General features: G+C 59.9%; 2 protein-coding genes and 1 non-coding gene across 4 annotated transcripts; all 3 read left to right on the top strand.

The window, feature by feature from the left end:
• Positions 1 to 1,293: 1,293 nt before the first annotated feature.
• Positions 1,294 to 5,171, top strand: MRPL12 (mitochondrial ribosomal protein L12). The gene is made up of 5 exons (XM_007125636.4): positions 1,294 to 1,479; positions 2,073 to 2,259; positions 2,433 to 2,516; positions 4,549 to 4,683; positions 4,781 to 5,171. Exons 1-5 carry the CDS (start codon positions 1,406 to 1,408, stop codon positions 4,895 to 4,897), a joined length of 597 nt encoding a protein of 198 aa, XP_007125698.1. The 5' UTR covers positions 1,294 to 1,405; the 3' UTR covers positions 4,898 to 5,171.
• A 3,419-nt stretch (positions 5,172 to 8,590) lies between these two features.
• SLC25A10 (solute carrier family 25 member 10) lies at positions 8,591 to 15,315 on the top strand. 2 transcript variants are annotated; one of them, XM_007125635.4, is made up of 11 exons: positions 8,591 to 8,775; positions 10,793 to 10,912; positions 11,480 to 11,594; positions 11,674 to 11,722; positions 11,955 to 11,996; positions 12,928 to 12,971; positions 13,121 to 13,191; positions 13,474 to 13,566; positions 13,872 to 13,949; positions 14,870 to 14,926; positions 15,016 to 15,251. In XM_007125635.4, the coding sequence occupies exons 1-11, from the start codon at positions 8,683 to 8,685 to the stop codon at positions 15,115 to 15,117; spliced, it is 864 nt and encodes a 287-aa protein (XP_007125697.2). In that variant the 5' UTR covers positions 8,591 to 8,682; the 3' UTR covers positions 15,118 to 15,251. The 2 variants fall into 2 exon arrangements, with proteins under 2 accessions (XP_007125697.2, XP_054938143.1); XM_055082168.1 differs by having other exon boundaries at positions 8,592 to 8,775; positions 14,870 to 15,315.
• A 4,953-nt stretch (positions 15,316 to 20,268) lies between these two features.
• Positions 20,269 to 20,370, top strand: LOC112066624 (U6 spliceosomal RNA). The gene has a single exon (XR_002892769.1). It is a non-coding gene; the product is annotated as a U6 spliceosomal RNA (small nuclear RNA).
• Positions 20,371 to 21,110: the final 740 nt, after the last annotated feature.

Genomic DNA, 21,110 nt, shown 5'->3' with positions numbered 1-21,110 from the left:
TAGAAGAAAACATTTAAGACGATGCAGACTCACAGCCTCTTGCATTCAGGATTCAGAACATTTCACAGACTTTGGGCAAACTTCTTGGGTGACCCCCATGTTAGCTTGTCTGCGAAGGAATGGACTAGTTTAATAGGCACAGAGCTCAGGTCAAAGGAATGGCTAGAATCACAGCGGTGCTGGGCAGAGGGCAGCCCTGCCTCCTCGCTCTGACCTAAAGTCAGGGCTGTTCTGCCTGGGCTCTTAGGAAATCATCTGTGGCGTCTGGGACAGCAGCGAGGGGGAATGCTCTCTTGCATCTAAAGAGGAAAGGCCCCAGGACCCGAAGGGCTGGGGATACCCCATATGCCAGATGTTTAAGAGCTGGACTAAGGCAGGGGTGCAGAGGATTCTGGCAGGTGGAGACAGAGCCCAGGCTTACAAATTCTCTTCTCCCAGGACCCCATCTTTGACCCCTTACGGGTTTAATCACAGCCCTTAGCGGACGCTGTAAGCCGAGTCCCGAGCTCCCTGCGGGTCTGGTCCAGGTGGAGGGCGGCGGCCTCGCTCCCAGGGCTGCCGGGACGGAAGGACAAAACGTGTTCCCGTGCTGGCCGGAAAGGCAGCCGTTTAGGTACAGGAGGAAGCCGAGGAGAAGGCACAGAGGGCAGGGGCGCTCCTGCAGCCAGGTGACCACAGGCCACGGACGGCCGGACGGCCGGACCCCCGGGGCGAAGCTACCCAGGAAGGGAACTGGGGACCCTCGATCCCGCCCTGCGGCAGCGCAAACTTCACAAGCCCGGGCTCGGGTGCAGGCATCACTGCGCCGTCCAACAGGGCCAGGTCCCGGCCGGTCGTCCCTAGTGGGGCTGCCCGGGGGTCCAGCCCGCCTCCCCGACGCGGACGGACCCCACGCCGTGGCTGTCTTCTCTGGGCTTCATTCGCCCCGTGGGGCGGAGAGCCCAGGCCAGCCGCTGTCCGGCCGCCGCCAAAGAGGGTCTGCGCCTGTCCCGTCCGTCGTCTTCGGGGTAATCTGAGAGCGAGAGGAGGCAAGTCGAGGTGAGAGCGTCCTCCTCCAGCTCGTTTGCTCGGCGGTCCTGGGCGGCTAGAGCGTCCTCCCCAGCTCCTATGCCCGATGGTCCGGGCGGCTAGAGTGTCCTCCCCCAGCTCCTACGCCCGATGGCCCGGGCGGCTAGAGCGTCATCCCCCAGGTCCTAAGCCCAATGGGCCGGGCGGCTAGAGCGTCCTCCCCCACACCCAGCTCGTATGCTCGGCAGTCCTGGCGGCTAGAGCGCCCTCCCCACAGCGTATTCTCGGCGGTCCTGGCGGCTAGAGCGTCCTCCCCCAGCGCGTATGCTCGGCGGTCCGGGCGGCTAGATCGTCCCTCCTACTGGGAGCCGCGTGTGACCTTCTCGCTTGCGGAGCGATGCTGCCGGCGGCCGCAAGCCTCCTATGGGGGCCGTGTCTTAGGCTTCGAGCCTCCGCCCTCCGCCTCGCCAGGTACCGCGGGCCGCCGAGGGCCGGGCAGGCGGGCACTGAGGGTGCAGGTCGGGGCGGCGTCCGCGGGCGGGGGGCCACGCCGGACTCGGTGGGTCCCTACGGGGGTGGTGGGTGCGGGGCCCCTCCTGACGATCCCCTAACCGCGGGGGCCGCCGGTAGTTCCGGGGTGGCCCTGGATGACCTTGGACCGGTCCCTGATTTTTTCCGAGCCTCAGTTTCTCCGGCATCACAGTGACGTGGTAGGACTTCCATGAGTGGATCTGGCGTTCTACCGCCAGGGTCCCTAGGTTCTGAAAGGCTTTGTGCAGCAAAATGCATTCAAGTAATTGTCTTACCTTTGCGGGTTGGTATAGTTCATTCAAGCCGGAAACAACGTCGTGGGTAGCGTGTCTGCATACAGTTACGTGGGTTTCTAAGGCCCTTTGAAGAACATAAAGTAGCTGGGAAATCCCTTTGTTATCTACGTGGACCCTGGAGTCTGAGGACCTGAGTCAGGACCAAGGAGCTAGATCTTCTGAGCTCATGGCACCTACCTGCTTGGTCCGTGTCACCTGCTTGTGCCAGGCTGATGACTCTGTTTGAATGGGGGTTAGGCAACAGGTACCTCGTGTCTGCTCCGTGCGCCTGATGAGATGCAGCAGCCATCGAGGAGGGGAGGCCCTTGCTGGTGCCCCCCTGGATAACACCCCCAAGGAGTACCCCCCCAAGATCCAGCAGCTGGTCCAGGACATTGCCAGCCTCACGCTGCTGGAGATCTCAGACCTCAACGAGCTCCTGAAGGTATCATGGCTCAGGCCGGGTAGGGAGGTCTGGGGCTGTTTCCTGGGGTATTTGGGAGTTTGGTAAATTGTCCGGAGCGTGCTCCATGAATGCAAGGACCTTGCCACGTGTGTCCCTGAGCGTGTCTGGGTGTGATGGCCAGCTCCTGAAACTACCTTTCTCTGTTCCTGCAGAAAACGTTGAAGATCCAGGATGTGGGGTTCATGCCGATGGGTGGCATGGTGCCTGGTGCTGCCCCTGCCGCAGCAGCCCCCGAGGTGAGATCAGGCTGGGGTCCCGTGCACAAAGAGGTGTTTCTCTGGTGTCCAACTGCCATCTTGCCTCACCTCACGTAGCCAGGTTTCTCTCCTCGTCCCTCATCTGGCTCCTGCGTCAACCAAACACTCCCTGCAGGTCTGTGTGCGCTTTCTGGCTGTGGGTGCCCCTGCAGCCTCCCTGGGACCTCCTCCCTGACAAGGATGTGCAGGTCTCTGCTCATATGAAGACCCATGTTCCTAGTAGAAGGGGAACAGCCAAAGGCGAGGAAACGAGAAAAAGAGAAATTGTATCAAACTGTATCAAAAAGAACGGGGAAAAGAAAAAGGAAGAAACTTAAGAGGTGGGGAGGGTTACAGTTTGCAGGAAGGCTGCAATGAGGAGGTGACTCTGAGGGAAAACTTGAGTTGAGGATGACAACGAGGCAGAGGGATGGCAGGCACGGGGCCATGGAGCGTGTCGGTCTGGAGCAGAGAGTGGGGGAGGTGGGGGCAGCCCCATCCTCTGGATGGCTAGGGCAAGTTTGGGTCTCTTTGTGGAAACCAGAAGACTTGAGTCCACAAACTAATTTTAGGTATGGTTTGGTTTGGGTTTTTTGTAATTTTTGTTACAAGTCTCGAACTTATATACAAAGGGAGAAATAATAATACGATTACCCATGTATCCATCTCCCAGCCTCAATAATCGTAAAGGTTTTGCCATATTTGCTTCTCCCATCTCTTGAAGATTGAGGCAGATTTCGGATCTGTTTTGCCTCGTGTGCTGCAGCATCCATTCTGACCAGCATCCATTTCTGAAAGTGCGGGTGTTTCCTTACGTTGCCGTGAGCTTTTTTGCGCAACAAATGCAATTAGCAGGGTTTTCTATCCCAGCCCTTTCAAGTTTTGCTAATAGTTCCAGACTTTCTTTAAAACAGTCGGTTTACTCAAATCCAAACAAGGTCTGTGTGTTGCATTTGGTTGTTGGGTTTCTCAAGCCTCTTAAATCTGGGTCGTTGCCCTCAACCCCCTCCCCCCAGCCATCACCTACTAAGGAAACCAGGTCAGGGGTCCTGTGGAGCATCCCACGTCCCAGATGTGTCTGATGGTTCCACCAGCATCATCCACTTCTCCTCCCCCCACTGTGAACTGGAAGGTGGCTTTACAGTCTGAACATTTGGGGCAAGGAGAGAGAGAATTACCGTGTAACTTGTCTAAACTGGAGCACTTTTAAGAATAAAGGGGTGCTGTTAATAATTAGGCAGCAGACCCAAACCAGGACTGCCCCAGGCTGTTGGATCATGTGGTCCCTGCTCTAGGGGCGCTGCAGTCTTCACTCGTGACAGTAGGAGCTCTGTCACACCCAGTCATCCCATTGTTGGTCACTTGGTGGAGCTGAAGCTGGTTGTACATTTGTCATCAGTATGTAATCTTGGGCTTGGCTGACCACTGCACCAGCACTGCTTTTCTGTAGCGTTATTTTATGTGCAGAGCACTTTTGGTGTCACTGTAACTTGTCTCATAAGATACAATTTGTGTGTGTGTGTGTGTGTGTGTGTGTGTGTGTGTGGTATGCGGGCCTCCTGCTGCGGCCTCTCCCATTGCGGAGCACAGGCTCTGGACGCGCAGGACCAGCGGCCATGGCTCACGGGCCCAGCCGCTCCACGGCACGTGGGATCCTCCCAGACCGGGGCGCGAACCCGGTTCCCCTGCATCAGCAGGCGGACGCGCAACCACTGCGCCACCAGGGAAGCCCAAGATACAATTTTTAAAGGACAAGGAAACTAGAGGCTGGGTGGTGGGGACAGAAGGCAGTTTTCGAGCAGCCTCTGGAGAGATGGAGCGGAGTGAATGAGGGAGGAAGAGCACCCAGTTGGGCAGCCTGGGTCTGCCTGGCCTGCTGTGGCCTCCCACTGGAATCGTAGGCTTTGCTGGGCAGCCGGCCTGGGCCTTGCCTTTGGGGTTACAGGACAGGGTGGCCCGGGAGTGAATCTGCTTGCTTCACCCCGTTCTTTCTCATCTCGCCACCCACTTCCTCCCTCCCTCCCTCCCCCAGGCAGCAGAAGAAGACATCCCCAAACGAAAAGAACAGACGCATTTCACCGTCCGCCTGACAGAGGCAAAACCCGTGGACAAGGTGAAGCTGATCAAGGAAATCAAGAACTTTGTCCAGGGCATCAACCTCGTCCAGGTGAGGCTCTGTGCACCGCACAGCCCTCTCCCACCGTCACTGACAGTTCTCAGGCCTGCTCAGGCCCAGGCCAGGTTCTGACTTTGCTCTCTGGCAGGCAAAGAAGCTGGTGGAATCCTTGCCTCAGGAAATCAAAGCCAACGTGGCCAAGGCCGAGGCCGAGAAGATCAAGGCAGCCCTAGAGGCAGTGGGCGGCACCGTGGTTCTGGAGTAGCCGCCCAGAGGACTGGGGACAGGGGTCCCGGGCCCCGAATGGGGCTCTACCTGCTCCTCGCGAAGCACCCAGGCTCAGCGGACAGAGTGGCCTCGGAGCAGAACTGGGCACCCGTACTACATGGCCAACTCCGTTCTGGGACAGATGTGGATGGACCTGCTGAGATGGGGAGGGAGGGGCAGCCACTGCCCGTGCAGCCCCAGGGAGGACTCTAGAAACTACCAAGAGTGTACATGCCCCGCTGTGGCCGCTGGGAAAAATGCATTGTCCAGGCCCTGTGTGTGGAATTGTTTGTCAGGTGGGCACTATATGCAGGGGGCTGTCCTCTGAGATCCCACTGCAGACAGCAGCCCAGAGGCAGCACAGGGGGCTCTGGGCATTGCCTGTCCTGCTTGCAGGGGCAGCAGCTGCTGCGTGGCTGGTACCAGATCTTCACCTGGGAGCTGGTGTGGGGCGCCTGTGGAACTCCTTGCCCTTAAACTTTGGTGGTCTTCAACGGCACATGCAGCCCCTGGCCTGGGCAGGTGGGAGGGAGGTGTGTACCATAAGTGGGCACAGCAGACCTGTGAGAGGCTGCCCAGCATGCAGGAGGATGTGTTTTGCAACCTGCAGCAGTTGGGGGTGTCAGCTGCTCCCTTAGAGGGGGCTCAGGGAGCTGTGTCATGGAGCCAGGGGTGAGGTGAGAGAGGTGGCCCGGTGCCAGAGGTGTTTACAGATGGCAGCGGCCACCCAAGCTTGCAGGCCCTGCCTAGTGCCCTCTTGCTCCAAGGACCCTTGTCTTCCTTCTCTTGGGGAAGCTCCATCTCAGCAGGGCCCGGGAGGGGGCGGTAGATTCCTTCCTCACTGGCCCAGGGCAGGAGGCCCCTGGGGCTTTGGGCAGAGCGGGAGGGCAGGTGGCTGCAGGGCATTTTGAGTGTCCACTCTGGGAAGGCACATAGTTCCTGTGACCCATGGGGGCCCACCCCTTCTGGCCTGGGTCTCCAGGTCCCACCTGGAGCCCCCTCCCTTGGCTCTGACGGACCAGAACGGGACACTAGGTCTGGGAATGCCACCCTCTGGGTGGGCCGGCTCAGGACAGGCCCGGGAGCTGCCAGGCTCCCAGGTGGGTGTGCCCAGCATCCCCCACGCCACCTAGGTCTCCTCCCTGAGGACGTGCCCCCTGCTGGCCCTCATTGTAGGAAGGGTCCGAGGATAGGGTAGGCAGCCCCCTGACCAGAGAGCCCCACTGGCCAAGCCTGTGGCCCATGAGGTTACTGATTCGCCAGCAGCAGATCTCTGGGTGTGCCTTTGCTTAGCAGAGGGGACTGTTGGCCACGGGGCTGGGTGTGGCCTGCTGATCCTGCTGCCTTTTCCTAGGGGCAGGGAATGGTTCCGGGCTCAGGGACACCCCCCAGCCCAGGTGTGCGTGGTCACGGGGCCTCCCCCACCCCCCGCCAGTGACCTGGAAAGGCCGCTTGTGCTCTGAGCTCCTCCATCTTTCCAGGGCAGCTGGTGTGATGACTGGGGCTCCCCTCCCCCCACCCCCCAAGGATGGGGCCCTCTGTTCCATGCTGCGGGTGACTGCACCTCTGGGACCATCAGGCCCGACTCCTCCCGCCTTGCATACAACAGATGGGATGCTGCCATGATGCTCCCACCTGACCTCGAAGTCCCACCTGAAGGCTCTGTGAAGATCCCAGGCCTTCCCTTCCCAGGCAGCTCCCTGGCCCAGGCCTCCTGTTGGGGGTCCTGGCCCCTCCACCTCCCCCTGATCTGCTCCAGCCTGTAGGTGGCCCTAAAGTGTCTCAGACCTGGAAATAGGTGGAGTGTGCCACTGGGGATCGCCCTGGGTCCCTGGAACCCACTTGGCCCTTAGGCTTGGCGTTGGGAGGTGGGTCTGCTGGGCATCCTGAGTTGCCCTGCTGACACCCATGCAAGACCTTACAAGATTCCATCAGAGCCTGGTAGGATTTGGCCTTCGTCCAGGGTCATGAAATGGTCACAGAGTACGCAGCAGTGGGAGATCCAGAGCTGACTCACGTGCTTCTCACCCCCATAGACACCCCCACCCCCCTCGCCGCCAATTCCAGGGACCCTGGTGTCTGCCAGGCCACCCACGTGGCTCCATCCTCCCTGCCCAGGCACCAAGAGGAAATGTGTAAATGCCGCAGCACAGACACCAGATCCCAAAGAGGCCTGGCCTGGCAGCCCTGTCCTTAAGCCCTTGCCTGACCTCCCCATCACTCTCTCAGACTTCTGCACAAGTCTTTAGGATCCATTTGAGAATTTGACTGGGATCTTTTTGAGTTCCTTGACCTATAGTTTGCACAATCCACCTTTTTCTAAAAAGGGTGCTCCAGTCTTGGGGCACTTCCCGTTTTCCAGGATTCCTCCCACATTTCCAACTGCCCTTTCAGCAAAACACTACCCCTTGCCCCACCCCGGGCTCCTTGGCATTTCTGGGCTGGAAATCTGGAGCCAGCTGTTCATGTTCCCAACTGATGACAGGGGTCAGAGGCCTCCTGGGGTTCTGGAAGACACAGTTTCCTTAGTCTCCAGGTGGCCACTTTAAGCAAATAGACAGCAGGGTTTGCTCAGGCACCTAATGCCTCTCACAGAGAATCCCTGGGTGCTCACAGGCCAGGCTGGACTTGTTATTCAGGGTGCTCGGTGGGCCCAGGGGGCCAGGAGTTGTTTCCCCGATGCCCGTCACCCTTCTCCCTTGGGGTGGGGGCTGCAGTGGCCAAGCTAGGACAGCAGGACATAGGTCCTTACTAGTGCAGGGGTCTCTGCCTCTGCCTCCCCCGAGATCCATGTAGCCCCGCCCAAAAGCGGCCCTGGGGACTCAGATTTCTCTGCCTGGCAGGTGCGCCTTTGGGCTAGCAGCACACCTGCACTTCCGGTTTGCTGGGAGGTGTGCATCTCCTGCTTGGGCCAGGCCGGGGCAGGCAGTTTGCTGATTGCCGCCTCCCAGGAGCCTGAGCCCCACGCCCAGAACCCCTCTCCTGGGCCGCCTCAGGGTAGCTGCCCGGGGCCATGTGGTCAGAGCAGGCCTAAGGCTGGACTTGGCTGGGCGTTCTGGGAGGGGTGGGTAGGCGGGGCGGCTAGTCTCTCCGAATTGCCTTTGTCCCTAGTTTTCCTGTAATCCGCAGGTTGGTCCTAAGGAGGTTTGCCGCAACCTCTAAGCAGCTGTACGCGTCCCGGAGCCTGCGCCGCGGGGGTGGGACACTGGGTTCAAGTCCAGGGCCGCGGCAGTGGGCGGGCACTTGCGGGAGGCAGGCCTCTAGGAGGGGTGGGGCTGGCAGAGCGCCCAGGCCACTCGGGCAGTGACCTTCGCAGAAGTGCCCTAGGCTCCAGGGCGGCCCCGCGGGCTGGCCGGCGCAGGGTGGGGGAGGACGCAGGTCCCTGGGGGGAGTGAGGGAGGTTCACCCGCTAACTCCCTGCGGTTCGCGCGGCCCGCACCAGTGGGGGGGGGGGGGGGGCCCCTAACCGGCTAGGTGGGGCCCACTAGGCTGACTTGTCGGGCCGCAGCCGCTTTAAGGCGCGGGACCCGCCCCCGGGCTCTGGGCGGGGTCTTACAGGCCCCGCCCCTCGGGCCCCTCCCTCGGCCCGCGCGGGCGCATTGGCTGTGCGAGGCGCGGGTGGCTGGCGGCCCTTTGAACGGGCGGCGGCGCGGACCGGGCCGGGTCGCGCCGGGTCGCGGCTGGGGCGGGGCTGGGGCGGGGCCGGTGTTCGGGCTTCAAGGGCCGTGTCGGGGCCGGACACCTGCGCTCCTCGGCGGCGGCGGTGACGACGGCGTCCGGGCCATGGCGGCCGAGGCGCGCGTATCGCGTTGGTACTTCGGTGGGCTGGCGTCGTGCGGGGCCGCCTGCTGCACGCACCCGCTGGACCTGGTCAAGGTGAGTGCGGCGCGGGGAGGGCCCGCCGAGAGGCTCTGCGTGGAGCGGGCAGCGGAGGTGCCCCTCGGTCCCTACTCTGCTACCTGTGTGACCTTGGACTGGTCCCTTAGCCTCTCTGAGGCACTTTCCCCCGCACTTTTGAGGACTCTCGTTCTCCCGGCTGACACGTTGAGGGGGTGGTTCTCTGAGCGCAGCTGGAGGCACCCCGGCAGGACCACGCGCTCTCTCTGCCTACTGGGTGCCAAGCACACACACAGACGGATGAAGGATGTGGCCGGCAACCCTGCTTTGAGCTGCTTCTTCCTGGGAGGTGGGCACCTGGAAGCCATGATCCCAAGGCTGCATGCAGGTCCTGCCCCGTGAAGGTGATTGTTTCTCCCTGCGAGAAGCAATCATACTGTTTCTACGTTTTTTTGAAAAAATGCTTATGGGGCAGAACAAGACAGAGATTCCCTTGTCCCTGAGGCAGGCCAGTTTTCTGCCCTTTTCTCATCACCACAAACAACAAAGAAGGGCTAGAGGCACAAAGCATATTTTGGCCAGTGGGCCCTAGGCCAGGGAACTTGCGCTGTGGTCTTGTGGGGCCTGTTGGCAAGGGCAGCCCCCTGGCCACCCCCTTCCTTATCCCCACCCAGAGCAGCCTGCACCCCACATTGGCCCCCTGGGAGGGATTGGCACCTGTGTCCTGGGCTGACCCAGCCACCCCTCAAGCCTGGCCACCAGAAAAGGCAGGATTAGCAGATGTTGGGGGTGGGGCTGAAGCTGGTGGCCCCTCTGGCATTTCAGAGACCTGGGAGAGGCCTGCACGGCTCCTGGTAGTCCCCAGGGCCCGTGACGTGGCCTGGCAGAGCAGGGCCAGGTAGGAAAGTGCTTTTCGGTTTGTGGAGAGAGGAACCCCTTTTCACGCCTGTTTTGTGTTACTTTCTGGATTCCCGTACAGGTCCCTTTGCCCTCCTCCCTCCCCCATCGCAGGCTCCGGAGGATCAGGCTCACTGTCTCTGCCTGGATGTGGACACAGCCTCCAGGGGCTCTTGGAGCCCTCCCTGGCCCTGGGCCAGCCTAGAGTCACTTGTCCAAGGCTCCTTGGGGCGTCACTGCCCCTTGCCCCCTCCCTTCCGCCCAGGTGCTGTTTTGCTGCAGAGCACTTGGGGTGGGGGTGGGAGTCTGGGAGGCCGGCAGACACAGGAATGTGGCCGCCCTCTGGCCCAGGGAGCACACGGTCCTGTGCTGGCGTGAAGGGGCAGTGCCGGCAGCCATAGAGGCCTCCGGCAGGGGAGGCCCTGGCCAGGATTTTTACTTCTCAGCATCTCTTTGGAAAAAGTATCTTAAAGTTCCGTGATCTCTCCCTTTGCCCCACGTCTTGGCTGAACCCTCACAGTGGCTTCTAGCCTTCGCGGAGGCTGCTGTGTGGCCACCCTGCCCCCAGGCCCAGGGCCCTCTGTTCCCGGCTCACAGCACACTGAGAAACTGAGGCGGAAGAATCAGTAACTTGCCTCAGCGGGTCCAGCCAGGACCTGACTTGGCTGGAGAGTGTGCTGCAGGGATGGACTCCCTTCCCCCTGTGCGCCCCCTGGATTCTCACCCACCTCTTCCGAGTCTCCCATGTTTCTTCAGGTCAACTCTGAGCCCCCCTAACTCTGTCTCTCTCGAGAGGCAGGCGAGGCTACAAAGTGGGGCCCTGGAGTTGCCCAGTGTCCTCATCTAAAGGGTGGAGCTGACGACTCCACCCCATGGCAGGTAGAATTGGGCTCACGTGTCAGCTGGTATTGTCTCTTGTGAGAATGGTGGTGTGAAAAAGAGGTGGCGCCAGGCGTGACACGGTCCCGGCTCCACTCCCCGGCTGGTGCCCTTAGGAGGCTTCAGTTTCCTCTCTCTAAATGCGGGTGCTGGTAGCACTTGGCCCACAGGCTCAGCATGTAAAGGTGGAAGATTGTGGAAAAGGGCTTAGAGCAGAGCTGGCCCTGGTGGGCTCCAGATGGGCCGCGGCTCTGAGCAGGTGCGACCCCCTTCCCCACAGGTGCATCTGCAGACGCAGCAGGAGGTGAAGCTGCGCATGACGGGTATGGCGCTGCAGGTGGTGCGCTCTGACGGCATCCTGGCGCTCTACAATGGGCTGAGCGCCTCCCTGTGCAGACAGGTACCTCTGGGGGGCTCCCCACCTCCCGGGGTAGTGGGTGGGTGGGACTCACGGCCAGGGGTCCCTTAGGTCTTGATCCCAGAGCCCACACTCAGCCCAAGGAGGCAGAGGAGTCGCTGGCCTCCTTCAGGCCAGTCGCGCCTCTTGCCCACCGTGGATGCCCTGTGGGCATGGAAGCTACTTTTTCCTTTTCAAGGCTGCTTATGAGGAAGGAACCGTAAGGCCTGGGGAGCCAGCAGCCCCCGGGTGGGTGCAGGGCGTGGCAGTGTGAGATGTGCTTCTGCCTCGCACAGGGTTGGCCATGCTCTCACAGCCGGCCCGAGACCTCTGCCTACAGATGGGGATACTGAGGCTGGCAGGGGCGAGGCGGGAGAAGAGGAGGGTGCGGGGCCTGGACTCAGCCAGCGCCGGGTTCGCGAATTGGCTCAGCTGCTTGCTGGCCGAGAGGTCCCTGGCTGTCCCTGTGGTCCACGTGGTGACGACTGTGCACTGGAGGGCCAGGGGTGTGGGGGGTGCCCAGCGCTGTCCCTCCACCCTCACCCTCTGAGCTGGGCCCCTTCTCCGCAGATGACCTACTCCCTGACTCGATTTGCCATCTACGAGACCGTGCGGGACCAGGTAACCAAGGGCAGTGAGGGCCCCCTGCCCTTCTACAAGAAGGTCCTGCTGGGCTCCATCAGTGGTGAGCAGCCGGGTGGGCGGCGGTGGGGCAGGTGGGGCGGGGGGCCTTGCCAATGGTCACATGTTGGCTGTTGTGACAGGTTGTATCGGCGGCTTCGTGGGGACCCCCGCGGACATGGTCAACGTGAGGTCAGTGCGGTCCCTCGGTGGGGCCGGCCTCGCTCGCTGGGGTCTCACTGTGTTCAGCCTGGAACAAGCCACTCAGACCTCAGGGTCTGGGGCGCTGGGGGATGGCGCTGAGCCTGCGGCGGGGCCGCCCTGGGCGGGGCCGGCTGCTCACTGCCAGAGGGAGCCCCTGACGCCTGCTGGGGTCTGTGTGGCATCTGGCCCTGCCGCCCCCTGAACCCTCTGCTTGTTTCAGGATGCAGAATGACATGAAGCTGCCCCAGAATCAGCGCCGAAAGTGAGTAGCATGGTGGGCCCGGGGGTTTTGGGGACGGGGCTGAGAAGACCCCTGAGCAGCTCTGCCGGGACCCGGTGGGGACTCCAACAGGGCACCGCTCCTGTAGGGTCACGTGGAGCAGGTCAGGCGGCTGACAGCCTTTGGAAACATACATTGTGAGCGTCTGTTCTGGAATCCTGAGGGGGCTTCCAGGATCTCTGTGTTCTTCTTCCCCTGTGGGAGGACCCCAGGGTTGGGGGCTGGACTGGGAGGTGGGCAGGGGTTGGTCACTCTCTACTCCTTCTTGCACCTGTGCACGTTTGCATGAAGGGTGGTTTAGAAGTTTAAATGAGTTTGCTCTTCAAAAGGGTTTGGGAGCCGGGTGGTTGTTTTCGTGGTAAAAACACCGTTTTGCGTGAAACCTAAGACACTGTGGATTCTGAGGCTCTGTTTATGGACCGACGCTGTAGTCAAACACCGGGCGTTGGTATCAGCCAGTTCAGGGAGAAGTGTGGCTCCAGGTGATCCCATTGGCCGCTCACTGGCCAGAGCATAGGCTGTGGGGAAGGTGGACCAAGTGACAGGGTTGGGAAGGGGGCCCGGCAGGGTGTCCCATCCTCCCACCCCTGGTAACGGCCTGCAGACAGGAGTAGCCTCAGAGCTGGCAGCCCCCCCGCCACACACACACGCACACGCGCACACGCGCACACACACACGCACACACACACACACGGTGCTTTCCTGTGGAACTCAGGATCTTCAGGCCCTTAAGTCCACTGAGCAGGGAGACTGCTCTGAGCTGTCAGAAAAGGCCGTTGTTCTCTGGCCCCTGTGGCACTTTGAGTTCCTCCTGGCCTGTGATGGGGGCATGGCCTGTGATGGGGAGGACCTTCCCAAGGGAGCCAGTGGTCAGGGAGAGCTTCACATGGGCCCACTCTCTGTCCCCCGGCAGCTACGCCCACGCCCTGGACGGCCTGTACCGCGTGGCCCGAGAAGGTGAGAGAGGAGGTCCTTTGCACGGTGGGGGCCTGGGGCAGCCTCCAGCTGGGACCCAGGAGCGGGCCTAGGGAGAGCGCTGTTAAGGACTTTGGGGGAGGCCGGAGGGGTTTGGGCCGGGCACCCAACCTCTTCCCTTCCCCCGACAGAGGGTCTGAAGAAGCTGTTCTCGGGTGCAACTATGGCGTCCAGTCGAGGGATGTTGGTCACCGTGGGCCAGGTAGGGCTTCCGCTTGGGGTGGGACTCGGGCAGCATCTGGGGGGCCTGCCCTCAGCCCTCTGAGAGGTCCCAGAGGAAGGCAGTGGGCACAAACACACATGGGGCCGGGGAAGTGGGCTCAGGCCGGTCTGGGCCTCATCTGTCCGCCCCGGTGTGGTGACGGTAGAGGAGCCACAGGGCACGTACTTGGTCAGTCCAGCTGGTGTCATTGTGGGCCCCATCCGCTTTCCCCCGAGCTGTGGGCTGTCCCGTGGGCCCTGACCATCCCTGCTCCCCCGACAGCTGTCCTGCTATGACCAAGCCAAGCAGCTGGTTCTCAGCACGGGGTACTTGTCCGACAGCATCTTCACTCACTTTGTCGCCAGCTTCATTGCGGTGAGTGGTGGAGGTGGGGCCCTGGCCAGCCTTGGGAGCTGAGGGCGCCCGGGATGAGCAAGGGCTCAGAACGGCAGGAGGCCTGGGCAAGTCTGGTGGCTGCCCCTCTCAGGCTGCGTTAGTAGGCGCCGGGGTCCTGGGGAGGAGTCCATGGACCGCCCCGAGCCCAGGCCGAGACTGTTCCTGTTGTCCCCCATGGCCCTGGGGACACCTCCTGGGGGTCCAGGATAGGCCTGTGGTGAGGGGGGTGAGGGGTGCCCACCTGCCCTGCCTGGCAGACCCATTGGTGACGACCTGCCTTCCAGGGTGGATGCGCCACATTCCTGTGCCAGCCCCTGGATGTGCTGAAGACCCGGCTGATGAACGCCAAGGGCGAGTATCAGGTGAGCGGGGGCCCCGCCCTGCTGCTGCTGCTGGGTGAGCCTGGGTCCTTTTGCCAGGGTGTGGACGAGGCTCTGCCCCTCCACCCATGACTGCATCCGTCCCGGTTGCCATCAGGCCTGCAGCAGCCTGGGCTCTGTGTGTGTTGTTTTTTTTTTTTTAATAAATTTGTTTGTTTGTTTATTTATTTATTTTTGGCTGTGTTGGGTCCGTTGTTACTGCGCGCGGGCTTTCTCTAGTTGTGGTGAGCAGGGGGCTACTCTTCGTCCCGGTGCGCGGGCTTCTCATTGCGGTGGCTCCTCTTGTTGCAGAGCACGGGCTCTAGGCGTGCAGGCTTCTGTAGTTTTGGCACGTGGGCTCTAGAACACAGGCTCAGTAGTTGTGGCGCACGGACTTAGTTCCTCTGCGGCACGTGGGATCTTCCCAGACCGGGGCTCGAACCCGTGTTCCCTACATTGGCAGGTGGATTCTTAACCACTGCGCCCCCAGGGAAGCCACCCATGTGTGTTTTTAAATCAGATTCTTTGACACGTTAACGGAGTCAGTTGGGTCACTGCAGTCGGTGAAACTCGGCACAGTGCAGGTCGGCAGGTCCAGCGCCTGGGGCCGAGCACCTGTCCGAGGTTCCCTCCATCACGCACGGTGTCTTCTGTGTCTTTATGGCAGCCGCTCAAGCACCGTAGGTGCCTGGCAGGTCAGCCTGGCCCTGGGTGTGCTTTCAGATTCTAGTTTTGCCTGGTTAGTGGGCAGGGCAGCCAGCCCTTAACCTTTGTGCCTGCTGACCCCACCTCCCACGTTTACCTTTGAACTTCCAGGCTGCTTTGCACACTCATGCCTGCCGTCAGGTGCGGGGGTGGGGTGTGGGCGCTCGTGCCTTTCGAGAAGCAGCTTTCCATCTTACATTGTCTTGCATCTTTTGCAGGGTGTTCTGCACTGTGCCATGGAGACGGCGAAGCTTGGGCCGCTGGCCTTTTACAAGGTTAAGCAGGGGCGTGGCTGGGGCAGGGGGCCAGGGCAGGGGGGTTCCCTCCAGGGCTGTCTTCATGTCCCCCCTCCTCTCTCCCTCAGGGCCTTGTGCCTGCCGGCATCCGCCTCATGCCCCACACCGTGCTCACCTTTGTGTTTCTGGAGCAGCTTCGCAAACACTTCGGCATCAAAGTGCCGTCCTGATGCGGCCGTGGGAGCAGCTGGGTCACGCCCAGCCCCCTGCCCCGGTTTTTTCCAGAGGCCTGGAGGGTCAGCAGCTGAGCGCTGCCCTGAGCCCAGCACCTGCCCGCCGTGCTCCGGCCCCCTCCTCCCTGGCTCAGGACCCCCGCCCCAGCCTGCCTGGCCAGCCCGGTGACCGTCATCCCCTCCCGAGCTGCTGCCCACACCTCCACCCCCTGCTGCCCACCGCAGGCTCTCCCCACCTGATGTCCAGCGGCCTCCTCTGCACACCAGTGACTGCCTCGGAGGGAGGTGTCTAGGCCCCAGGTTCAGTTTTCTCTCTCCCCAAGTAGGCAGTTAACCCTGGAGTTGGGAGGGGCAGGCTGTCCAGGTTTTCTGCAGTCTGGGGTCTCCAGCCCCTGAAGTCTCTTCCTTTCACTAAGCCCAGGGCCCCCAGCACTGTCTTCCAGCAGCTTCCACGGAGGACCTGGGTGATAGAGTGGAAGTGTGGACCCCGGGCATCGCTCACCGCGTGACATGTGCACCTGTACTTTCATCCCAGGAGAGGGACCATAGCTTTCACGATGTTCTCAAAGGTAGCTGCGCACCACAGCTGCCAGGCCAGGGCAGAGCGAGTACCCAGGAGGGAGGGTCTGGGTGTGACCCGCAGGTGCCCCGCACCCCTGCCCCCCCGGTCCAGCCCATCCCCAGTTGCTTTAACAATCAGTTTCACCAAAACCTCTCAGTGCCAGCAGGCGGCTGCTGTCTTCAGGGAGCGTGCAGTGTCCCCTCCTGGCTCCCGGGCAGGAGTGGCATGTCCACAGGGGCTCCTGTCTATACAGCGGTCACTTGCAAGGTCCCCAGCAGCTGGTCAGCCAAAACGCCACCGCCCAGGTTCCCCTGCCGCAGCAGCCCGCAGGTGGGCTGGGAGCTGCATCTGTCTGCCTCCCCCAGTCACCTGGCCACTGTGCCACACCCCCCGCCCCCCCAGCAAGTGGCCGGCGCTTCCACGTCGCCCTACAGGGGTGTTAATAAAGGACGTTGAAGTGCTGGGTCTGGTTTCTGTGTCCAGGCCACTAACTAGTCTGCCTCGCTATCGCGGGCTACAAGACCATCCTCTGCACCCTCCAAGGAGGGCTCTTGGGTTTATGGAGGAGTAGGGCCCAGAGCAGGGGAGAAGCTGCAGCCCTGCCCGGATACACTGGGATCGCCTGTGGACAGACGGCTGGGGCGAGAGCAGGGCCTGCACATTTAGGGGTGGTCAGTGTTGAGGTCCTGGATCCAGGTCACTGTGGCTCCCACAGGGCTGCCCCTCCCCAGCAAGCACCTGGTGCTACAAGCCCCCTGGGAATGAGAGTTCCCAGTAGGACTGGCTGGTCTCCCTAGAGGTGCCCCTTGAGTCAGAGCCCTGGGCTTTTGGACACTGGCCTATTGTCCAGCAAACCCAGAAGGACCTGGGAGACCCTGGTTCTGTGGGCTGCAGACCCTCAGACAGACAGGCTGGGGCAGGAGCTGGTGTGAGTACCATCCTGAGGCCTTTTGATGTCCCAGGACAGGTGGAAGCTGCCCCAGGGCTCCTGCTGCCCCAGCCAGGGGACGGATGCCCTGGGCAGTTCGTTCAGACGTCAACGCCTCTGACACCCTAGCCGTGAAGCAAGGAGAACTGGGGAGCATTTCAAGCAGATAAAAAGTAGAATTTTAGCTCGTGGTGATAGTTGCACAGCTCTGTAACCTGATAACCACTATATCTCAACAAAGCTGTTATTTTAAAAAACAACAAACTTCCCACATGCTCCCCCCACCGGCCTCAGCGGTGAGCTCTCACCAGGCTCACACTGAGGTGTTCACACCCCGCAGACCCTTCCCCACCCCTGGATTATTTGGAAACAAATCCCAGACGTCCTGTCATTTATAGATAAATACTTCACAAGTCTCTGAAAATGGTCTTTAAGAAAATCTAACGAAACTACAATAGTAACTAACACGTAAGAAACAAAGTGGCCCGTGTTACCATCGTCAGATTTCCCGGTTGTCACACGCATGACGTTAAGTTGGTTTTGTTTGAATCCAGTCCGGCTGAGGTCTCCTACTCACGTGTCTCTATTGCCGGCGTCCCCTCCCCGTCCTTTCTTCACGGGATAAGCCAGGTCCTTGATCCGGCTGCCTCTCCTGTCACATTTGGCCCCTTCCTCCGTCTATGAATTTCCTAAAACTGGCAGACAGATCTGGATTAGGGTCACATTTCTGGGTGACCGTACAGGGTACAGAGTGCATGTTCCGCCTCAGCATTTGGGCGCGATGCAGCTACTGGCCTGGAAATGCATGGTCGGTGTGGGGGGCTGGGGTGCGGGCCAGACTTCCTGGTTCCTGGGCAGGTGGGAGGGCGGGGGGGGCCACAAGGAGCCTTGCCCTGGGTCTGGCCTGATGCTGCCCCCGCGCTCAGGCTGGAGGCCCGCTGAAGCGGTTGGAACCCAGAGCCCACGCTGTAAAGCGGGAGGGGCGAGGGCACGTGACTGTTCGCGGGGCAGGCTGCTGCTTCTCTGGGGCCCCTGGCAAGTTGAAAAGGCAGCATATTTCAGAAACGTTGACCACACAGGGCCACATTCTCTGTCCTTAAAGCTGCTTTGATTTGGAGCATTGGGATCCTTTTTCCTTGCCTGCGAAAGTGCCCGGGCAAGCCGGGAAGTTGTCATTTCACCAGCCTCCTTCCAGCCCAGCCAGTTTACGTGGCGCTCCCTGGACCAGTGTGTGACGGGGGGAGGAGCCCCGTCTGGTTTGGGGTGGGGTGCAGAGGGTAGTGAAGGGACGCTAGGTTTCCAGGTGAGCCGTGGGGGGTGGGCTTCATGCACAGTGCCTGCCCACCCGCCCTGCAGAGGCCCAGCTTCCTGGACGGGGCACAGACGGGGGAAAACGAGGCAGACCCGGGGCAGCAGGAAGGTTGGGGCAGGTCAGGGGCAAGGCCCTTCCCCGGGGAGTTCTCCACTTGTCTGGGTTCAGAACCAGCCTGAGAAGGTGAGCTAAGCAGTGGGCCGGCCCCACCTGCAGGTCACCTGACCCCAGGTAAGGAAGCCATGTATTTCACACTCTGCCAGGGAAGCAAGCTCAGCATTTCATGACTCAATCTCCACCTTTCTTTCTTAAAGAAAGACGATCGTTTACAAAAAGTTACACAATGAGCATCCGTTGTCAAGAAGTTTCAACAAGGGTGCCAAGACAAGGCAGCAGGGAAGGATGGTCTTTTCAACAAATGGTTTTGGACATCCACGTGGAGAATGAGCTTGGACCCTCCCACACACATGCACAAACCGCCTGGAAATGGATCACAGAGCTGAAACTATAAAACTTGTAGAAATGAACGAAGACCACGCAAATGAGAATAAGCGGGGCTGTGTACTCAGCTTGCTCTAGCAGGGAGACAGCCCCATCACTTGCATGTTGGCAGAGGCTCAAAGGCAGGCAGAGGAGGGGACAGCTTCATAGTGAAAGGGGGGCTCGGGTGTTCCCCGAGTGGGCTTGGGGAAGCTGTGGGCGGCCAACTGGAGGTGCTGCAACCTGTGTGGTTGCTTAGGGGAGCCTACTTGGCTTTCTCTGGTTGGTCCTGAGCTGGAAGCGGAGGCAGAAATTAGGGAAGCTGGCAGTTATTGGCCAAGTTTGGGCCGGTTGCTACAGGGGCTTAGAAACACACATCCACACAGAAACTTGCACAGGAATCTTCAGAACAGCATTACTCATAACACCGAAAAGGTGGAAACAACCCAAATGTCCATTCCCTGACGAACAGATAAGTAAAATGTGGTATATTTTGTACAATGCGATACTATTTGGCCATAAAAAGGAATGAAGCAATGACACACTACAGCACAGACGAACCTTGAAAACATTACGCTGAGTGGAAGAATCCAGTCACTAAAGACCACGTATTATTATGTGATTCCATCTGTATGAAGTGTCCAGCTCAGGCAAGTCCAGAGACAGGAAGGAGATTAGTGGTTGCCAGGAGCCGGGATGGGGTGTGAGGAAGTGGGGAGTGACTACTGAAGGAGACTGGTTTCTTTTTGGAGTCATGAAAATGTTCCAAATGTAGTATAGTGATGGTTGCACAATTCTATGAATACACTAAAAATCATTGGGGCTTCCCTGGTGGCGCAGTGGTTGGGAGTCTGCCTGCCGATGCAGGGGACGCGGGTTCGTGCCCCGGTCCGGGAAGATCCCACATGCCGCGGAGCGGCTGGGCCCGTGAGCCGTGGCCGCTGAGCCTGTGCGTCCGGAGCCTGTGCTCCGCAACGGGAGGGGCCACAGCAGTGAGAGGCCCGCATACCGCCAAAAAAAAAAAAAAATCATTGAATTGTGCACTTTATTTATTTTTTTAATAAATTTATTTATTTATTTTTGGCTGTGTTGGGTCTTTGTTGCTGTGCGCGGGCTTTCTCTAGTTGCGGTGAGCGGGGGCTACTCTTCGTTGTGGTGCACGGGCTTCTCACTGCGGTGGCTTCTCTTGTTGCGGAGCACGGGCTCTAGGTGCGTGGGCTTCAGTAGTTGTAGCTCGCGGCCTCAGTTGCTCCGCGGCATGTGGGATCTTCCCAGACCAGGGCTTGAACCCGCGCCCCCTGCATTGGCAGGAAGATTCTTAACCACTGCGCCGCCAGGGAAGCCCAAATTGTGCACTTTGAATGGAGGGATTGTATGGTATGTGGTAACCAAGGTTTTCGCTCCTTGACCAAACTCTAGCCAGGCTCCTCTGAGCCTGCTTCTGCATCAGGCCTAGAAAGCCTTGGTTTCCGACAGCTCAAGCCGCATCCTCGGGATGACTCCAGCCCCCCTTAAAGTGCCCTCCTGAGAAGACTCCAGCTGCCACCTGAGGATGGGCATCTCGGGTCTCTGTGGGAAAACAGAGGCTTACCTTGGACAAGCACTGTTAATGAACCAGATGGGGGTCTCAGGGTCCAGGCGCCTGCATGCTTTAACTGTCTGCTGCCTGACTGCACTAAGCTACCCCTCCCAATTCCCACATTCTCACTTTAAAACCCCACAGTCACTGCCACACAAATCGAAATTGAGTTCAATTCACCCTGGTCCCCACTGCGAGTATAGTGCTGATTAGAACCTGCCCTTTGCACCTCACCATCCAGCTGTGTTTATCTCTGACATCGGACTGTGTCTCAGTGATGCTGTCTGGTGCTCCCTCTGGCAGCACTTATACGAAATTGGAATGATACAGAGATTAGCATGACCCTGTGCGAGGGCGACATGCAGATTTGTGAAACGGTCCGTATTTTTTCAATTAAAAAAAAAATTCAAGCAATACAGAATGGTGGAGAGAAGAGAGCAAAACAAAAATATCCTTCCACGTCTATCCGTGCCTCGTCAGCCGGTGTGGGTGTAGGTGACACAGAAAGAAAACTTCTCGTTAAGATGGGATCATACTGGGACTTCCCTGGTGGCGCAGTGGTTAAGAATCTGCCTACCAATGCAGGGGACACGGGTTCGAGCCCTGGTCTGGGAAGATCCCACATGCCGCAGAGCAACTAAGCCCGTGCGCCACAACTACTGAGCCAGCGCTCTAGAGCCTGCGAGCCACAACTACTGCAGCCCGCGTGCCACAACTACTGCAGCCCACATACCTAGACCCCGTGCTCTGCAACAAAGAGAAGCCACCGCAATGAGAAGCCCGCGCACTGCAACAAAGAGTAGCCCCGCTCGCCACAACTGGAGAAAGCCCACACACCGCAGAGCAACTAAGCCCGTGCGCCACAACTACTGAGCCAGCGCTCTAGAGCCTGCGAGCCACAACTACTGCAGCCCGCGTGCCACAACTACTGCAGCCCACATACCTAGACCCCGTGCTCTGCAACAAAGAGAAGCCACCGCAATGAGAAGCCCGCGCACTGCAACAGAGTAGCCCCGCTTGCCACAACTGGAGAAAGCCCACACACAGCAACGAAGACCCAACACAGCCAATCAATGGCTCAATCAATCCATCAATCGATCAATTTATTTTAAAAAAGATGGGATCACAC

The sequence above is a fragment of the Physeter macrocephalus genome, unplaced genomic scaffold (assembly GCF_002837175.3).
Source record: "Physeter macrocephalus isolate SW-GA unplaced genomic scaffold, ASM283717v5 random_29, whole genome shotgun sequence".
In the NCBI taxonomy this organism is placed as follows: Eukaryota; Metazoa; Chordata; class Mammalia; order Artiodactyla; family Physeteridae; genus Physeter; species Physeter macrocephalus.
The sequence above is the reverse complement of the archived record's forward strand: the minus strand, read 5'-3'. Positions and strand labels throughout refer to the sequence as shown.